This window comes from Acipenser ruthenus, chromosome 18 (assembly GCF_902713425.1).
Source record: "Acipenser ruthenus chromosome 18, fAciRut3.2 maternal haplotype, whole genome shotgun sequence".
Classification (NCBI taxonomy): Eukaryota; Metazoa; Chordata; class Actinopteri; order Acipenseriformes; family Acipenseridae; genus Acipenser; species Acipenser ruthenus.
The window spans coordinates 32383353-32397516 of record NC_081206.1 but is presented as its reverse complement, the minus strand read 5'-3'; the positions used below and the strand labels follow the sequence as shown (position 1 = coordinate 32397516).

The following is a 14164-nucleotide window of genomic DNA, read 5'->3' as shown; positions in this document are numbered from 1 at the left end:
ATAAAAAAAAAAAAAAGCATGCGCGCCGAGGAAGGGTTAACGAAACAGATCTGCGCATGCTCAGATTCGCGACAATTCAATCTGTTTCCATATCGCGTCCTTTTCAATAGGGACCAGGCGCTGGTTCTGTGCATCATCAGCGAGCGCCGTGAAGCGGGATTGTTTTGAAACGCAGGCTAAGTTAACACGCAATCTGTGAGTGAGTGTCTGTTTCATAATGTTTTTACTCTAGGTGAATCACAATTAAAACCAATATGCGTGTTTTTTTATTTTATTAACATTATAGTTTAGTTTCTGTAACGTGTGTGTTGAAATGCTTTGGCAACACGTCGTGATAATAAAGCCAGTTTGAATTTGAATTGGTGTTTTTATTCAGCGAGCCGATAGTCTGCGTAAACAAAGGAGGCTATTATATTTTCTGTTTTCAAAGTTCGGAGAACTCGGATACTTGAAACTCGTTATTGTTGAATTGTTTCAATGAATACGTTTGACTTTGAGAATAGTCCGTCAAACACGCTCGCTGTAACTCGAGGGTACACCACACGGTATTATAATATTGGAAATGGAAGTGCTGCCAGCAATGCATTTAATCTGGAATCTGTAAACGGTTTTATTGGCTGGGTGTGAAACGCGGACCGGATCCGGAGTGATCACTGGAACCCAGGCAGTGCGTGCTGTTTGTGTGAGTCGGTGCTATCTGGGACGGAGCAAAGCCACCGAGCCTCTGTGCAGTAACACTTGTCTCTCTGCCCCGCCTCTCCTCGCACAGCGACCCCGCTGAGGAGTCCCCTGCATCAGGATGAACCCGTGGGACGCGCCGGCGCAGCCGCTGACCGGGGTCGCTCAGATCATGGCGAGGTGTGTCGCTGCAGGCGTCCTGTCTCAGGTGAGTTCAGAACCATGTTCACAAATACATAATGAACTCGGGAGCTGATTGGATATTATACCGACTGTCCTCCCTGCAGGGGATGTAGAGAAAGTGACGCTGAGAATGACCAGACCTATCGGGATTGGAACTGCTACTCCCAGTCCTGGCACTGTGTTCGATGGGAGAGTTACTAAGTGAATGTGTTTCTCTTTTTTCCCCTCTGCCTCGCTCATCTCTCTCTTCAGGAGACCCTGGACTCAGTCCCGAAGGATCCCGACCTCTTCTCTCCTCAGCTGCAGCAGGCTGAGCAGATTGCAGCTGTGAGGAGAGAGATCGACCAGGTAACCAGGATAGAAATAAGACTCCCACTGTTTTACTATGAGTTTAATAAGGCACACCTGCGCTTGCTATCTATACACTGTTATCTGGCACGTTTTTAAAACCTGGAATGAGGGACACTGCTATGCAATAGGAGTCTTATTTCCATCTGTGATTTATGTACAGCAGGTACAGAAAATGGATGTTTGGTCCATAAAAACAAAATAGAGAAGTTTTTTTTTTGTTTTTGTTTTTTTAGCAGATTTGTCAGGTGTTGTCCACAGCAGCAGCAGCTAATCATGAATACCGCAGTGTGAATGTACAGTAACTAAAATCCTAACAATCTAGTACCCTGTGGTTCCCTCTCCGTCTTTGTGCCCTTTGATAATTGTGCTTTTTAATATCCTTTTGTTGAGTAAGATGAGTTAATATCAAGACAGAAAAAATAATTCCCTGGACCTTATGAGAAATACACGAAGGGGCCCATAGCTACAATAGCTGTTTGTGTTAAAGCTGCTGTTCTGCCTGTCTGACGGCTGAGTTGTTGTTCTTAGAAAAGCCTGGAGGTGGAGCTGCTGAGGCTGGAACGGGAAGGAGCTGATGTCACGCACCCATTCCACCTGGGTAAGAGCACGCAGCGTTCCCACTATATACAGGGGTTCTCATTATAGGGGTTGACACCACCGAGTGGCATTTCTTAAGCTAGGTTTGAAAGGCGGGTTTCACATGAGAATTTTATTTTACGATTATGATAAAATAGGACCTGGTTGAACTCTACTCCTGTGTGTGAGTGGAATAAAAGCTCATACTTGTTTAACAGTAGTATGACTTTTTTATGAAGAGACAATGGGAGATCTGTAGCCCCAATAGAGATTGTACTGTGGGAGGTGGTAGGTGGAACCATGGTTTCTAATCCCCAGGTTTTGTCTCCCTGGACTCCAGCCCAGAAGTTTGAGTCGCTGCAGCGGTTCACCTCCCACCTGCAGGGGGTGCTGCGTGAGCAGAGGAGCCTGCGACAGAGACTCATGAAGCCGCTGTGCCAGCAGAACCTGCCCGTGGAGGCCAGCCTGCACAGGTACGCCCCCCGGCACCGCTCCTCAACCCTGGGTGCACTGTAACAGGGGGGCCAGTTCTAGTGAGCAGGTCTTTATAAAGGATAGGTCTGCCTCTCTCCCTTCTTTCTGTCTCCACCCCTCTGGTTTCTTTGCTTTCTTTCCCCCTCCATCTGTAATACCTTCTCTCTCTCTCTCTCTCTCCCCTCAAGCAAGTATGGCACCACATTTATTTCAGTAAAAACAAATTAAGACTGCAACGCATTGCGGGGTGGGATCTAACTTGAGTCGGCTTTGTTTAAGCATGGCAATGCACCTGGAAGGAGTGGTGACTCCCCCTCCCTCTATGCAGGTACGTCGTGGAGATGCTGGGCCTGGCCATCGACTTCATCGAGCGGCTGGAGAGCAGCGTGCAGGCCAAGCGCTTTGCCCCCTCTGTCGCACAGTCAGTAACCACCCTGGTGAGTGCCCTCCTCTATTGATTATATATAGCAAGGAGTGAAAACAGTCCAAATTGTCAAAATACTTCTGAATGGTGCATTAGCCCTCTTGTGGTGGGCAGTGCTATTGTTGTAGGGCAGTGGAGTTCTCATTCTCTCTCTCTCTCTCTCTCCCCCCCCCCCGCCTCTTGCAGGAAAATTGTCTGGCCCGGCTGCTCTCCCTGGTTAGTGAGATGGAGGAGCTCTCCGAACAAGTTCTGCAGTGGAGGGGGGTCCAGGCCAGCCCCCCAGCGCTGCTGACGCCAGGAAGGATCGCGAAAAAACGCAGCTGAATTTTTCATACAACTTTAAAACAGATGTCTTAAATACGTGTAACATTAAGTAGCTTAAATTGCATCGGAAATTGACTGGAAGTTGCCTGGTGTTTAATGGGCTTAATGGGTGTTTTAAGTTCAGGAAACGGGAGACGATTTTCAGGCACTTTTCTTTGTTGAAACAATTTGTAATGGAGGTTTTCCACAACTCTCCCCAGTGTGCAAAGTTCAAGGAACACAATCTAAACTTTATTCATCTGAGCCACTTGTCACCGACTAGATGCTTCAACAGTTGCCTGGTGTTACATTGCATTTAAATGTGTATTAACAAGACATTATAAAAGCATTAATTTTTCATGCCTATTTTTAGCTTAACGTTCTTACAAGTCTCTATTTTTGTATTCCGGGAAGTGAGCTTGATATGGTAGTAGGAAGAATTGGCTGCTGCTGAATGTGAATGTTTGCAGAATGAGAAGCAATGTATTTGTATTTAATAAAACTCTTAGATTTGGGTATCCTGACTTTAATCATTTCTGCATCTCCTAATGCAGGGAGGGGCTACTCCAGTCCTTATCTCTGCGCCTCTCTAACTGTTCAACTGTTTGTTTCAGCTCCGATCCCCCCAAAAAAACTAGCTTACAGATTCATGAAGCCGAATGTAATGGTGGTTATTCATCCAGTGCATAGCTGAACCCTCTCACATTCGGGCTTGCATGGACATTTCCTTTTAAAAAATGTTTTTTAAATGTATTTATTTACCAATTATGTGGATACAGTGACCACCTTCCATTATAAAAGCTATGATATAATGTGTATATAGATATTTTTTATTACAAATTACAAAAGAGTGAGCCTGCTGGAAATGCAGTTTATCAGGGTGGGGACAGCCTTTATAAAACCTGCTCCTCCAGGTCACATGACGGGCGGCTGTGTCCCTGTGATAATGAGACAGCGCTGCCAGAGACTGGCCGATGACGTGACTGCCTGCAGGATCTGAAGGATTTTGCACGTCCTCTTGTGATTGGTCGCTGTGGCTCCGCCTCCTCATCCTCAGTGTCATGTGAAAAGAGCGTTGGCGTGCGCGGCGAGGCGAAGCTCGCTCGAGTGGCTGCGCTGGATGACCTGAAAGTGTCTGAAAGAGACTGAAAGGACAGGGGGGTTAGACAGGAGCCAAACCACAACCGTCAACCGTAGAATATGTAGTAATACTGAAAGAAACTTGTGTTCCCACTCCTGGTAACGCAGGTGTCCCGTGTGTCCCCACCACCCCCCTCCCAAAAATGAAATGCCATTGTTAGGGCTGTTTTTGTGTTCTTTTACCCTGAACCAAATATGTATGAAAACCCCAATCTGCTGCAGTCTCTGTGTATAGTGTTGGCGGTGCAGGTGTACTGCAGAGCTGCTTACCTGACTCTCTGTGTATAGTGTTGGCGGTGCAGGTGTACTGCAGAGCTGCTTACCTGACTCTGTGTATAGTGTTGGCGATGCAGGTGTACTGCAGAGCTGCTTACCTGACTCTCTGTGTATAGTGTTGGCGGTGCAGGTGTACTGCAGAGCTGCTTACCTGACTCTCTGTGTATAGTGTTGGCGATGCAGGTGTACTGCAGAGCTGCTTACCTGACTCTCTGTGTCGTACAAGGGCAGCTCCGACTCCAGCTGCAGGGGTGCAGAGTTGGGTGGACTGTGAGCTGGGAAAGAATTACAATGCTTGTATTATATCTGGCAATGTCATACAAGTTATTTTATTTATTTTATTATTTGATCCTGTCTTGATTATACAAGGGATAATAAAGAATAACACATTTCAGAGCAGCTCATACAGGTAAATAAATACTTTAACATGTCTTAAAACTATTTTAAAGAGTCACGGTAATTGCAGTGTAAAATGGTTTGTGTTTTAGAAGTTCCTGAATCATAATCAGTAAATGTGTGACTCTTGAAACTAATTCATCTGGAATGTGAATCCACCCCTTCTACAAGAAGAACTCCTCCAACCCACCCCACCGCTCACCTGGGAAGCAGTCCCCCAGTAGCCTGGCTATGTCTCTGGGATCGTCCGACAGGCCTGGCTGAGTGCGCAGGTCGATCCGTAATGCCTTCTGTACCAGTGTTTCCTCTAACTCCTCCAGCCTCAGCACCTTTTGAGTGATGATGCGCTTACTGCACAGCCTGTGGACCTGCAAGGGTTAATACACAGCCCCCATTAAACACACAGTGTCAGCTCCACCCACTAGACAATAGACACTCCCAGTCTCTCCGCTCCAACCACTAGACACTAGACACTCCCAGTCTCTCCGCTCCAACCACTAGACACTCCCAGTCTCTCCGCTCCAACCACTAGACACTCCCAGTCTCTCTGCTCCAACCACTAGACACTCCCAGTCTCTCTGCTCCAACCACTAGACACTCCCAGTCTCTCAGCTCCAACCACTAGACACTCCCAGTCTCTCCGCTCCAACCACTAGACACTCCCAGTCTCTCTGCTCCAACTAGACACTCCCAGTCTCTCCGCTCCAACCACTAGACACTAGACACTCCCAGTCTCTCAGCTCTAACCACTAGACACTCCCAGTCTCTCCGCTCCAACCACTAGACACTCCCAGTCTCTCCGCTCCAACCACTAGACACTCCCAGTCTCTCCGCTCCAACCACTAGACACTCCCAGTCTCTCAGCTCTAACCACTAGACACTCCCAGTCTCTCTGCTCCAACCACTAGACCACATTACTTCACACCCTCCCAATGCCTCGACTGTAACCTACTAAAGCAGTAAGAAGGTCCACGTTTCCTATAATAAAAGTCCTATATTTTCTCTGCTGATTCAGGTTGGTCACAGTGCATTGAGTTGCTACCTGCTGTTTGACTTTGTGGACCAAGTTCTTGCTCCCCTCTTGGCTGAAGCCGAGTTTGGCCTGGATTTCAGCGACTTTCCTAAAACATCACAGAAAAAAACAAACGAAGAATATTACTCACTGCAATGTCGTCTAATATCTCCTAAAGAATTCAAAACGCTTCTAACCTCATTTTACGTTTTTTGTGTGTGTGTGTGTGTGTGTGTGTGTCGAAAAACACGTTGAATTGAAGTGTAAGACAGGAGGATTTACAGACTTTATTTCGTAAGCTATGAACCATTTAACACTTTAAGGTACACGGGGCACGTGCGTCCCACAGACACAATGATGATACCTTTCTTATTGTTGCAATGAGGTGCACAGAACAGGTTTAAAATGTACAGACAGGCAGGTTCTGGTCATCCAACTTGTCAGTTTCCTCCTGGTGATACTTCAGTCGCTCTCAAATGTATTTAATGAAGAAACCATTTGAATGACCGCTTAATTCCTTGTGTACCTTAAGGGGTTAATGAAATGAAGTCTGTACACCCACCTCCTGACCAGTAGGTGGGGCTCTAGGCTGAGCCGGTCTAGCAGCAGGTCCTGTAGGTCGGACCCAGTCAGGTTCAGCGCTATGATGGCATCTCCCGCAGCGAAGCGGACCACGGGCTCCTCCTCGTGGTGCAGTGCCCACAGCAGCAGCTCACGCAGGGCGGGGGTGACGTGGCCAGTCTGCCCTAGGGCTAACCCACAGCGGCCGGGAGAACACACAGAGAGTCAGTCAGTACCACACACTGCACACTGCAGACATGAGGCTTACAGTCTGCCCCACAGCGACAGGGAGAACACACAGAGAGTCAGTCAGTACCACACACTGCACACTGCAGACATGAGACTTACAGTCTGCCCCACAGCGGCCGGGAGAACACACAGAGAGTCAGTCAGTACCACACACTGCACACTGCAGACATGAGGCTTACAGTCTGCCCCACAGCGGCCGGGAGAACACACAGAGAGTCAGTCAGTACCACACACTGCACACTGCAGACATGAGACTTACAGTCTGCCCCACAGCGGCCGGGAGAACACACAGAGAGTCAGTCAGTACCACACACTGCACACTGCAGACATGAGGCTTACAGTCTGCTCCACAGCGGCCGGGAGAACACACAATTTTCTCATAGCATAAGCACAGCAAAGTGTAATAAAGCACAGAGAAAGCATTGTGAAGAATAGTGAAGTATGGTAAAGTATATCAATAAACATGGAAAACTTGGGTAAACGATGGTAAATGCACAGTATAACAATGGGAAAAGCTGCAAAAATACAGCAGTAAACTTTCATAAGGGTCTGTGTTAGGAACCTAGAATGCACTACAAGCAAACAAGAAAGCAATCAGTGCCTCGTACTGCAAGCTTCAGAGCTCACAGTAACCCAGGAACACACAATTAAAACAAGCTATCAGTACCTCACACTTCCCCCTGTGTGAGGCACCCAGTCTATTCTACAGCAACTCAGAGCTCCCAGTCCCAGGAACAAGCCATCAGCACCACACTACAGACTGACCCACAGTAACCCAGACAAATCAAACTGAGTGTGCGTACCGTGAATGGCGCTGGCTTTGATCTCCTTGACAGGCTCGTTCTGCATCATACGAAGCAGCTGGTTGAAAACCTGAACCAGGGAGACAGGAACAAAGATCTTTTCTGTACGCTCCGTTTTCTTGTTGCAGCATCATTATTGCAGTATAATACATGGACAGGTCCTATACTAGCATCTCAGCCCAGTTCCCAATGCGCGTAGCAAAATAAAGAGTTAGCACTGTGTGTGTTTTTTAGCGCTGCTCAATTTGAATGTAGTCAGATACTGAATATAATGTCATTGGATTTCTAAATTCAGTGCTATTGAGTGTTTACTAGCTTCTCATTTCTGCTGGGTTTCCCAGTCCAGACCAGTGTTTCCAGTGTGGGCTCACCAGCTCGTCTGGTATGCGCATCGTGGCAGCCGTGAGACAGGCCTGTTGGCGCACGGCCACAAAGTCATTGTTGAAGCAGCTTAGGAACGCAGGGAGCAGCTTGGCCGTCATGATGCCCAGCTGGGCCAAGAGAGACAGCGCCACTACACGCCAACAGGGGGAGTCCTCGCACAGCTTCGACCTGGAACACAGCCACACACACGCACATACACACACACACACACGCACACAGCCACACACGCGCACACACACACAGGCACGCACGCACACACAGAAAAAAAATAAATAAATACTGTTAGAAAACACAGACCCACACAGCTGCAAAAGTCAAACTTTAAAATAACATTTAGGTTAATTATACAGAAATTTGAGTGCCTAATATATTTTGGCCCCTGCACCCTCGTTCACCTCAGTTCATCGTGCACCTCCTTGCCCAGCCCCATCCTGCCCAGTGTCTGTGCTGCAGCTTGGCGCACTTTACTGTGCCAGTCATTCCACATGAGGAAGGTCAGCTTGTTAGTCAGGTCCTAAACACAGAGCACAGCAGACACATGCACAGGCTATTCAATACACACAGACACAAAGACTATTCAATACACACAGACACAAAGACTATTCAATACACAAACACATACTCAGAGAGAGCACAGCCCAGATGACAGTGAACACACGGGATCCTGATTACACACACACACACACACACACACACACATACACACACACACACACACTGAACCTCAGTCCAGCTGGTACCTTATTAAAGGACCCCTGCAGACGAGCCAGGGTGTGGCAGGACAGGGTCCGCTCCCTCCAGTTCCCGCTGTTCAGTTTCTCTGCCAGCAGGGAGCGCACCACAGTCTGTGAGAGAGAGATGAGGGGAGGGGAGTAAAGCAGACTCAGACCAGTTAGTTTTCCATATTATTAGGCATCAGGACTGGCCTGAGAGAATGGCAGGAATGTTCATACACGATGTGCCCCCGTGTATAACGCACCGTGGTGTTGGTCAGCCTGGCCAGCAGGGCAGTAGCCTGCTCCCTGTCGCCCTCCACGTCCGTATCGAAGAGTTGGGAAATGAGCCTCTGCACCACCGCTGCACTCCCCTCCCCCTCCAGGGCCAGGCACTGAGCTGCTGCCCAGCTGTCTGCATCCCGACCCAGAGCACCTGAGCAGCACATACCGGTGTCACATGGAGCTCCACAAGAGAGACGGGATCACACAGCATCTCAGCAACACACTCTCACACTGCATCACACTCACACTGCATCACACTCACTGCATCACACTCACACACTGCATCACACTCACACTGCATCACACTCACACTGCATCACACACTCACACTGCACCACACTTTCACAGTGCATCACACTCACACTGCATCACACACTCACACAGCATCACACTCACACTGCATCACACACTCACACTGCATCACACTCACACTGCATCACACTCACACTGCATCACACTCTCAGTGCATCACACTCACACTGCATCACACACTCACACTGCATCACACTCTCACACTGCATCACACTCACTGCATCACACTCTGCTGCCCTCTCTCTGCTTGCTCACTGTCTAACAGCGCCTCCAGTAGTATCTCCCTGGCCATGGCGTTGCCGGCCCCCATGGCGTACTGGCACAGCGCGGCTGCGAAGCGGACACGGTCGCTGGGGTCGGTGAGGGCGGCCCTCAGCAGGGGCTGCAGCTCCTCTGGGACAGGCTGCACCTCCGCGGTCATGGCCTGGACACCGCCCCTCAGCGCTGCTAAGGAAGCAGGACACACAGCCCAGAGGACATGATGATCAGAGTCACAGTCACACTGGAGCCTATCAATAACAACACTGCAAGTAGAAATCCTTTGACAGAGTGTATTATCATAATCCAATTCTAAACATATTGGGCCATATGCTGTACAGAGAGAGAGAGGTAAGACTTACCTTCCTTGGAGGGATTAAGTTCAGGACTGGGTCGGTTGACCGCTCCCGATGCGCAGGTTGCTATGGCGATGACCCGGACATGGCAGTGCATGTCAGTCAGGTCCTTCTTCAGTCCCTCCACTGTCACATCCTGCCAGCGGGTCACTGCGGAGACAACACAATGTACAACCTCACAACACAAACACACAATACACAACCTCATAACACAAGCACACAATACACAACACAATGCACAACCTCACAAACACACACTCATAACACTGAAACACAGGCTCTCCTCTAGCTAGTGGAGAGAGAAACAGAGGAGGAGGGGGCAGGGAGACAGTGTGACAGGGAGACAGGGAGAGAGAGGTCTGTGTATCTGTGTACAGACAGTTCCTCACTGTGCTTCCAGGCTTTCCTCCACTCATCCACGGTGTACCGCCATCCCGACAGCTCCTGCAGGGGGCGGTGTGGGGTCCGGGTGTAGACGGGTCTTGTGTCCGGCCAGCTTGTGTCCGGGGGTCTCAGCCCGGTTTCTGTGTAGTCAGCTGGGCTGGGCAGCGCCAGCCACCTCCGCCCTCCTTTCACTGGCCTCAGCACTCCTGGGGGGGAGACAGTGAGCTGGGTGAGTGTTTGAGAGGGTGTGTGTGTGTGTGAGCGTCAGTTTGAGTCTGTCAGTGAATCTGTGTCGGTGTATGTCTGTGTGTCTGGGAAGTTTCCATCTGACCAGTAGGGGTCGCTGTCTGAACTCTCCCCAGCCGCTTTTCCTCCCCACCCCCGCGGGACACCCTAACCCTGACCTGTACGTTTCGGGGTTGTCTCCCGTGCGCCCCCTGCTTTGTTCCACTGCTCCGGGGTGCGTGGGAGTTGCTCCTGGAGGTTCTTGCGGTATTCCGAGGTGTTTTCCATGATGATCCAGTCCCTGCGCCTCTCATCCCGCTGGTGCACCTGGCTGGAGATCCCTGCAGAGATTCAGAGAGACGGAGCAGAGGCACGAGTCACGAACACAAAGCATTCAGCGGAATACACACACTGAGGTCCAGCACTGCTTTTGAAGCTACTGACATAGAGTCTTTGAAAGTTTTCTGAACATGAAAACATAAAAATGACATGCCACACACACAGTAGCACACAGTCACACGGGCATTGTGGCAGTGCTCAAAGAGGTATTTTGTGCTGTAGACCTCACGCACACGCACGCACACGCACACGCACACACACACACTCACACTCACACACAGGCAGTGTTACCCGAGTACAGCTCCTGTTCGAAGGGGTTCTCTGTGCTGTACACGTGAGCCCCAGCCCGGGGGTTCAGACTGTCCTGCAGGCGGGGGGGAGGGAGGGGCTGCAGGTGCTTCACTCTCAGAGTGTCTGCTGTCAGGTTAATGCCTCCGGGCTCGCTGGACTGGGTCTGGGCCCGGGAGAACCCAGGGGCTCTGGAGAGGAGAGAGAGGGTGGGGTTGAGGCAGGGGAGAGGGGTGAGAGTTGCTGCTGTTTACTGGTACCTGCAGTATGCACTCACTTGAATTGTCCAGCTACATTCAGACCGTGAGACTCACAGCAAAGCTACCAGGATGCAGCACTTTATATCTTGCTAACAAGAGTTAAGGAAAATGCAAAAGGGGTTAGCACTACTTTAAATCTCGTAACTAGGACCCTCCCCCTCCTCCCCCGCTTGCCTGTAGTACAGCGGGAGGGGTGTCTCTGGCACGGCCTTCTGCACAGTCTCGATGCCCGAGCCAGGGGGCAGCTCCCTGCAGTCGCGGAAGTCCTCAGGGTTCATAGGATCCTCTGGGACCAGGTCGGTGGCTCTGGAGGAGCCGTAGCAGCCCGAGAGGAGGCTCTGCCGCCTGGCCTCGTGCCCGCCCTGCGCCGTGGTCTTTGAGATCTGAGCCAGGAGGAGCTCATCCCACTGACCCCGGACCCCGTCCTTATCGCTGCCGCCCAACGACGCTACCATTCCGGCAGAGACACGGCCATGAGGGGGCGAATCAGCCTCCGTGAGGAAAACAGCAGGCTGCTCATTTCCCTTCTCCTTCACCCTCCCCGTTTCCCTGTCCTGCTCCGAGACCAGTGGAACCCCCCGAGGGCCTGCTTTGCTATCAGGGTCCCTCTTTTTTGCCCGGTCTCCCGTCCACAGGTGGCACGGCATGTGTCGCGGGGTGTCCATCCTGGGCGCGCCCCTCTGCTTGGTCCTGGCTGGGGGACCCAGGAGTCCTGATGGGTCGAACAGCCCCCGGGTGTCCCTCTGGCTGTAGGGCAGGCTGGAGGGGCCCCTGTCCCTCACCACATCCTGGGAGAAGGTGAGTCCCGAGCTGGCGGTGCGCAGCAGCTGCCGTTGGAGGCGTGTGTGTCTGCGGGTCTGCAGGATGCACAGGGACTTGGGGAGGAGCAGGGGCTCTGCCCTGCTGTCCACTAACACTCTGGACAGCTTTGGGACACGTGGACCTTCCTGCTCTGGGACATGGGGACCCTCCTGCTCTGGGACGGCGGGACCCTCCTGCTCTGGTAATAGGGAGCTGGTGTGGGAGAAGAGGCTGGGGCTGTCCATCCTGACTGTACTGGGGGAGGCAGCGTTCAACAACACAACAAGAGGATCCACTAGGAAGCTGGGAATAATAATATGATTAATAATAATAAACTGTGAATAATAATAATAATAATAATAATAATAATAATAATAATAATAATAATAATAATATATTGTTATGTATTATAGTTCATTCACAACTGACAGAAATCTGTGCAATCTGATTATGCAGTCAATAACTCAGCTAAAGAAGGGCCAAACAGTTTCATCACAATCAGACATGCATAACTGTACAAAGACACACAGAAACACAGACAGACGGAGGGCAGACACAGTGAAATACTTTACCATACCTCCCTGTGCTCCACTAAACTGTGCAATAACGTTAGTAGGCCTAAGGTATATTTTTTGTTACTTCTGTGCTAAAGAAAGTTTGCATCTTTTTTTCTGAAAAGGAATATATATATATATATATATATATATATATATATATATATATATATATATATATATATATATATATAACTGCAGTGTACAAAACTGAAGGCATGTGGAAGAAGACGTTTTAAAAACTACACAAAAAGTTTAAAAGATTAAAAAAATATATTTTCATGACGTTTGGGACGCAAGCCTTGTACATTTTAAATGTGGACCAGCGGGAAATAAAACTCGACTCGAATAGACATATTAATAATCACAAAAAAAAATAATAAAAAAAAGACAAATAAAAACACATGGGCTAGACAAACCTTTCAACCAGTAACCATTACCCCAAAGAAATATCAACAAATATTCACTTATCGTATTAAAATGTATTTTGTTGTAAATCTCAGAGCTGCCACTCCAGCCGTACGCGCAGGACAGCCCGCTCGTGTTGACAGCCGTCTCCTAGCAACCAGGCTTATTTTGGTGTTCAGCCTCGCGGGACTCGAACAAACGCGAGTCGTGTTGAACTTTACAAACGCGAGGGCTGTGTGGCTGCTGGCTGTACTGTAGTTAAGTGGAGTGTGTTTAACGTGTTATTCATCATTTGTGCTTCACCACTGCCCAGCACTGAGCCTCGGCATATTCAAAACGCTGTCTTGACCTGGTAACTTCAACGAGTAAACGATGCAGTACAGTGACGTACGTGTACGTTTTTCAATTGAACATGTGGATATGACACTGCAGCATCAGGATTTAAATACATGAGGATATGACACTGCAGCATCAGGATTTAAATACATGAGGATATGACACTGCAGCATCAGGATTTAAATACATGAGGATATGACACTGCAGCATCAGGATTTAAATACATGAGGATATGACACTGCAGCATCAGGATTTAAATACATGAGGATACGACACTGCAGCATCAGGATTTAAATACATGAGGATATGACACTGCAGCATCAGGATTTAAATACATGAGGATATGACACTGCAGCATCAGGATTTAAATACATGAGGATATGACACTGCAGCATCAGGATTTAAATACATGAGGATATGACACTGCAGCATCAGGATTTAAATACATGAGGATATGACACTGCAGCATCAGGATTTAAATACATGAGGATATGACACTGCAGCATCAGGATTTAAATACATGAGGATATGACACCGCAGCATCAGGATTTAAATACATGAGGATATGACACTGCAGCATCAGGATTTAAATACATGAGGATACGACACTGCAGCATCAGGATTTAAATACATGAGGATACGACACTGCAGCATCAGGATTTAAATACATGAGGATATTACACCGCAGCATCAGGATTTAAATACATGAGGATATGACACTGCAGCATCAGGATTTAAATACATGAGGATATGACACTGCAGCATCAGGATTTAAATACATGAGGATATGACACTGCAGCATCAGGATTTAAATACATGAGGATATGACACTGCA

At 48.9% G+C, this 14164-nt stretch overlaps 2 protein-coding genes across 5 annotated transcripts; one reads left to right on the top strand and one right to left on the bottom strand.

The window, feature by feature from the left end:
* Nucleotides 1–48: 48 nt before the first annotated feature.
* Nucleotides 49–3507, top strand: LOC117422641 (HAUS augmin-like complex subunit 2). Of its 2 annotated transcripts, none has more exons than XM_058992047.1 (7): nucleotides 49–195; nucleotides 770–886; nucleotides 1114–1209; nucleotides 1741–1810; nucleotides 2129–2261; nucleotides 2591–2699; nucleotides 2873–3507. In XM_058992047.1, the coding sequence occupies exons 2-7, from the start codon at nucleotides 800–802 to the stop codon at nucleotides 3008–3010; spliced, it is 633 nt and encodes a 210-aa protein (XP_058848030.1). In that variant the 5' UTR covers nucleotides 49–195; nucleotides 770–799; the 3' UTR covers nucleotides 3011–3507. The 2 variants fall into 2 exon arrangements, with proteins under 2 accessions (XP_058848030.1, XP_058848031.1); XM_058992048.1 differs by having other exon boundaries at nucleotides 53–199.
* A 47-nt stretch (nucleotides 3508–3554) lies between these two features.
* LOC131698697 (HEAT repeat-containing protein 4-like) lies at nucleotides 3555–13544 on the bottom strand. 3 transcript variants are annotated; one of them, XM_058992044.1, is made up of 17 exons: nucleotides 13053–13544; nucleotides 11405–12334; nucleotides 10974–11161; nucleotides 10523–10684; nucleotides 10124–10324; nucleotides 9741–9884; nucleotides 9376–9564; nucleotides 8790–8959; nucleotides 8551–8655; nucleotides 8206–8324; nucleotides 7798–7978; nucleotides 7427–7496; nucleotides 6376–6565; nucleotides 5844–5922; nucleotides 5004–5169; nucleotides 4610–4680; nucleotides 3555–4134 (listed from the first exon to the last, which is right to left on the bottom strand). In XM_058992044.1, exons 2-17 carry the CDS (start codon nucleotides 12274–12276, stop codon nucleotides 3883–3885), a joined length of 3159 nt encoding a protein of 1052 aa, XP_058848027.1. In that variant the 5' UTR covers nucleotides 12277–12334; nucleotides 13053–13544; the 3' UTR covers nucleotides 3555–3882. The 3 variants fall into 3 exon arrangements, with proteins under 3 accessions (XP_058848027.1, XP_058848026.1, XP_058848028.1); XM_058992043.1 differs by having other exon boundaries at nucleotides 3556–4134; nucleotides 9376–9567; XM_058992045.1 differs by lacking the exons at nucleotides 3555–4134; nucleotides 4610–4680; nucleotides 6376–6565 and having other exon boundaries at nucleotides 5010–5169; nucleotides 9376–9567.
* Nucleotides 13545–14164: the final 620 nt, after the last annotated feature.

Bases quoted from the DNA above. Each gene is read 5' to 3' on its own strand.
- LOC131698697 (XM_058992043.1), bottom strand. From the start codon at position 12,276: ATGGACAGCCCCAGCCTCTTCTCCCACACCAGCTCCCTATTACCAGAG. The intron at 10,325-10,522 runs GTCAGGGTTAGG...TCTCCCCCCCAG, and splicing joins GACAACCCCGAAACGTACAG to GAGTGCTGAGGCCAGTGAAA. The intron at 8,960-9,375 runs GTGAGCAAGCAG...TGTGCTGCTCAG, and splicing joins ACTGGAGGCGCTGTTAGACA to GTGCTCTGGGTCGGGATGCA.
- LOC117422641 (XM_058992047.1), top strand. From the start codon at position 800: ATGAACCCGTGGGACGCGCCGGCGCAGCCGCTGACCGGGGTCGCTCAG. The intron at 2,262-2,590 runs GTACGCCCCCCG...CCCTCTATGCAG, and splicing joins GTGGAGGCCAGCCTGCACAG to GTACGTCGTGGAGATGCTGG. The intron at 2,700-2,872 runs GTGAGTGCCCTC...CGCCTCTTGCAG, and splicing joins CACAGTCAGTAACCACCCTG to GAAAATTGTCTGGCCCGGCT.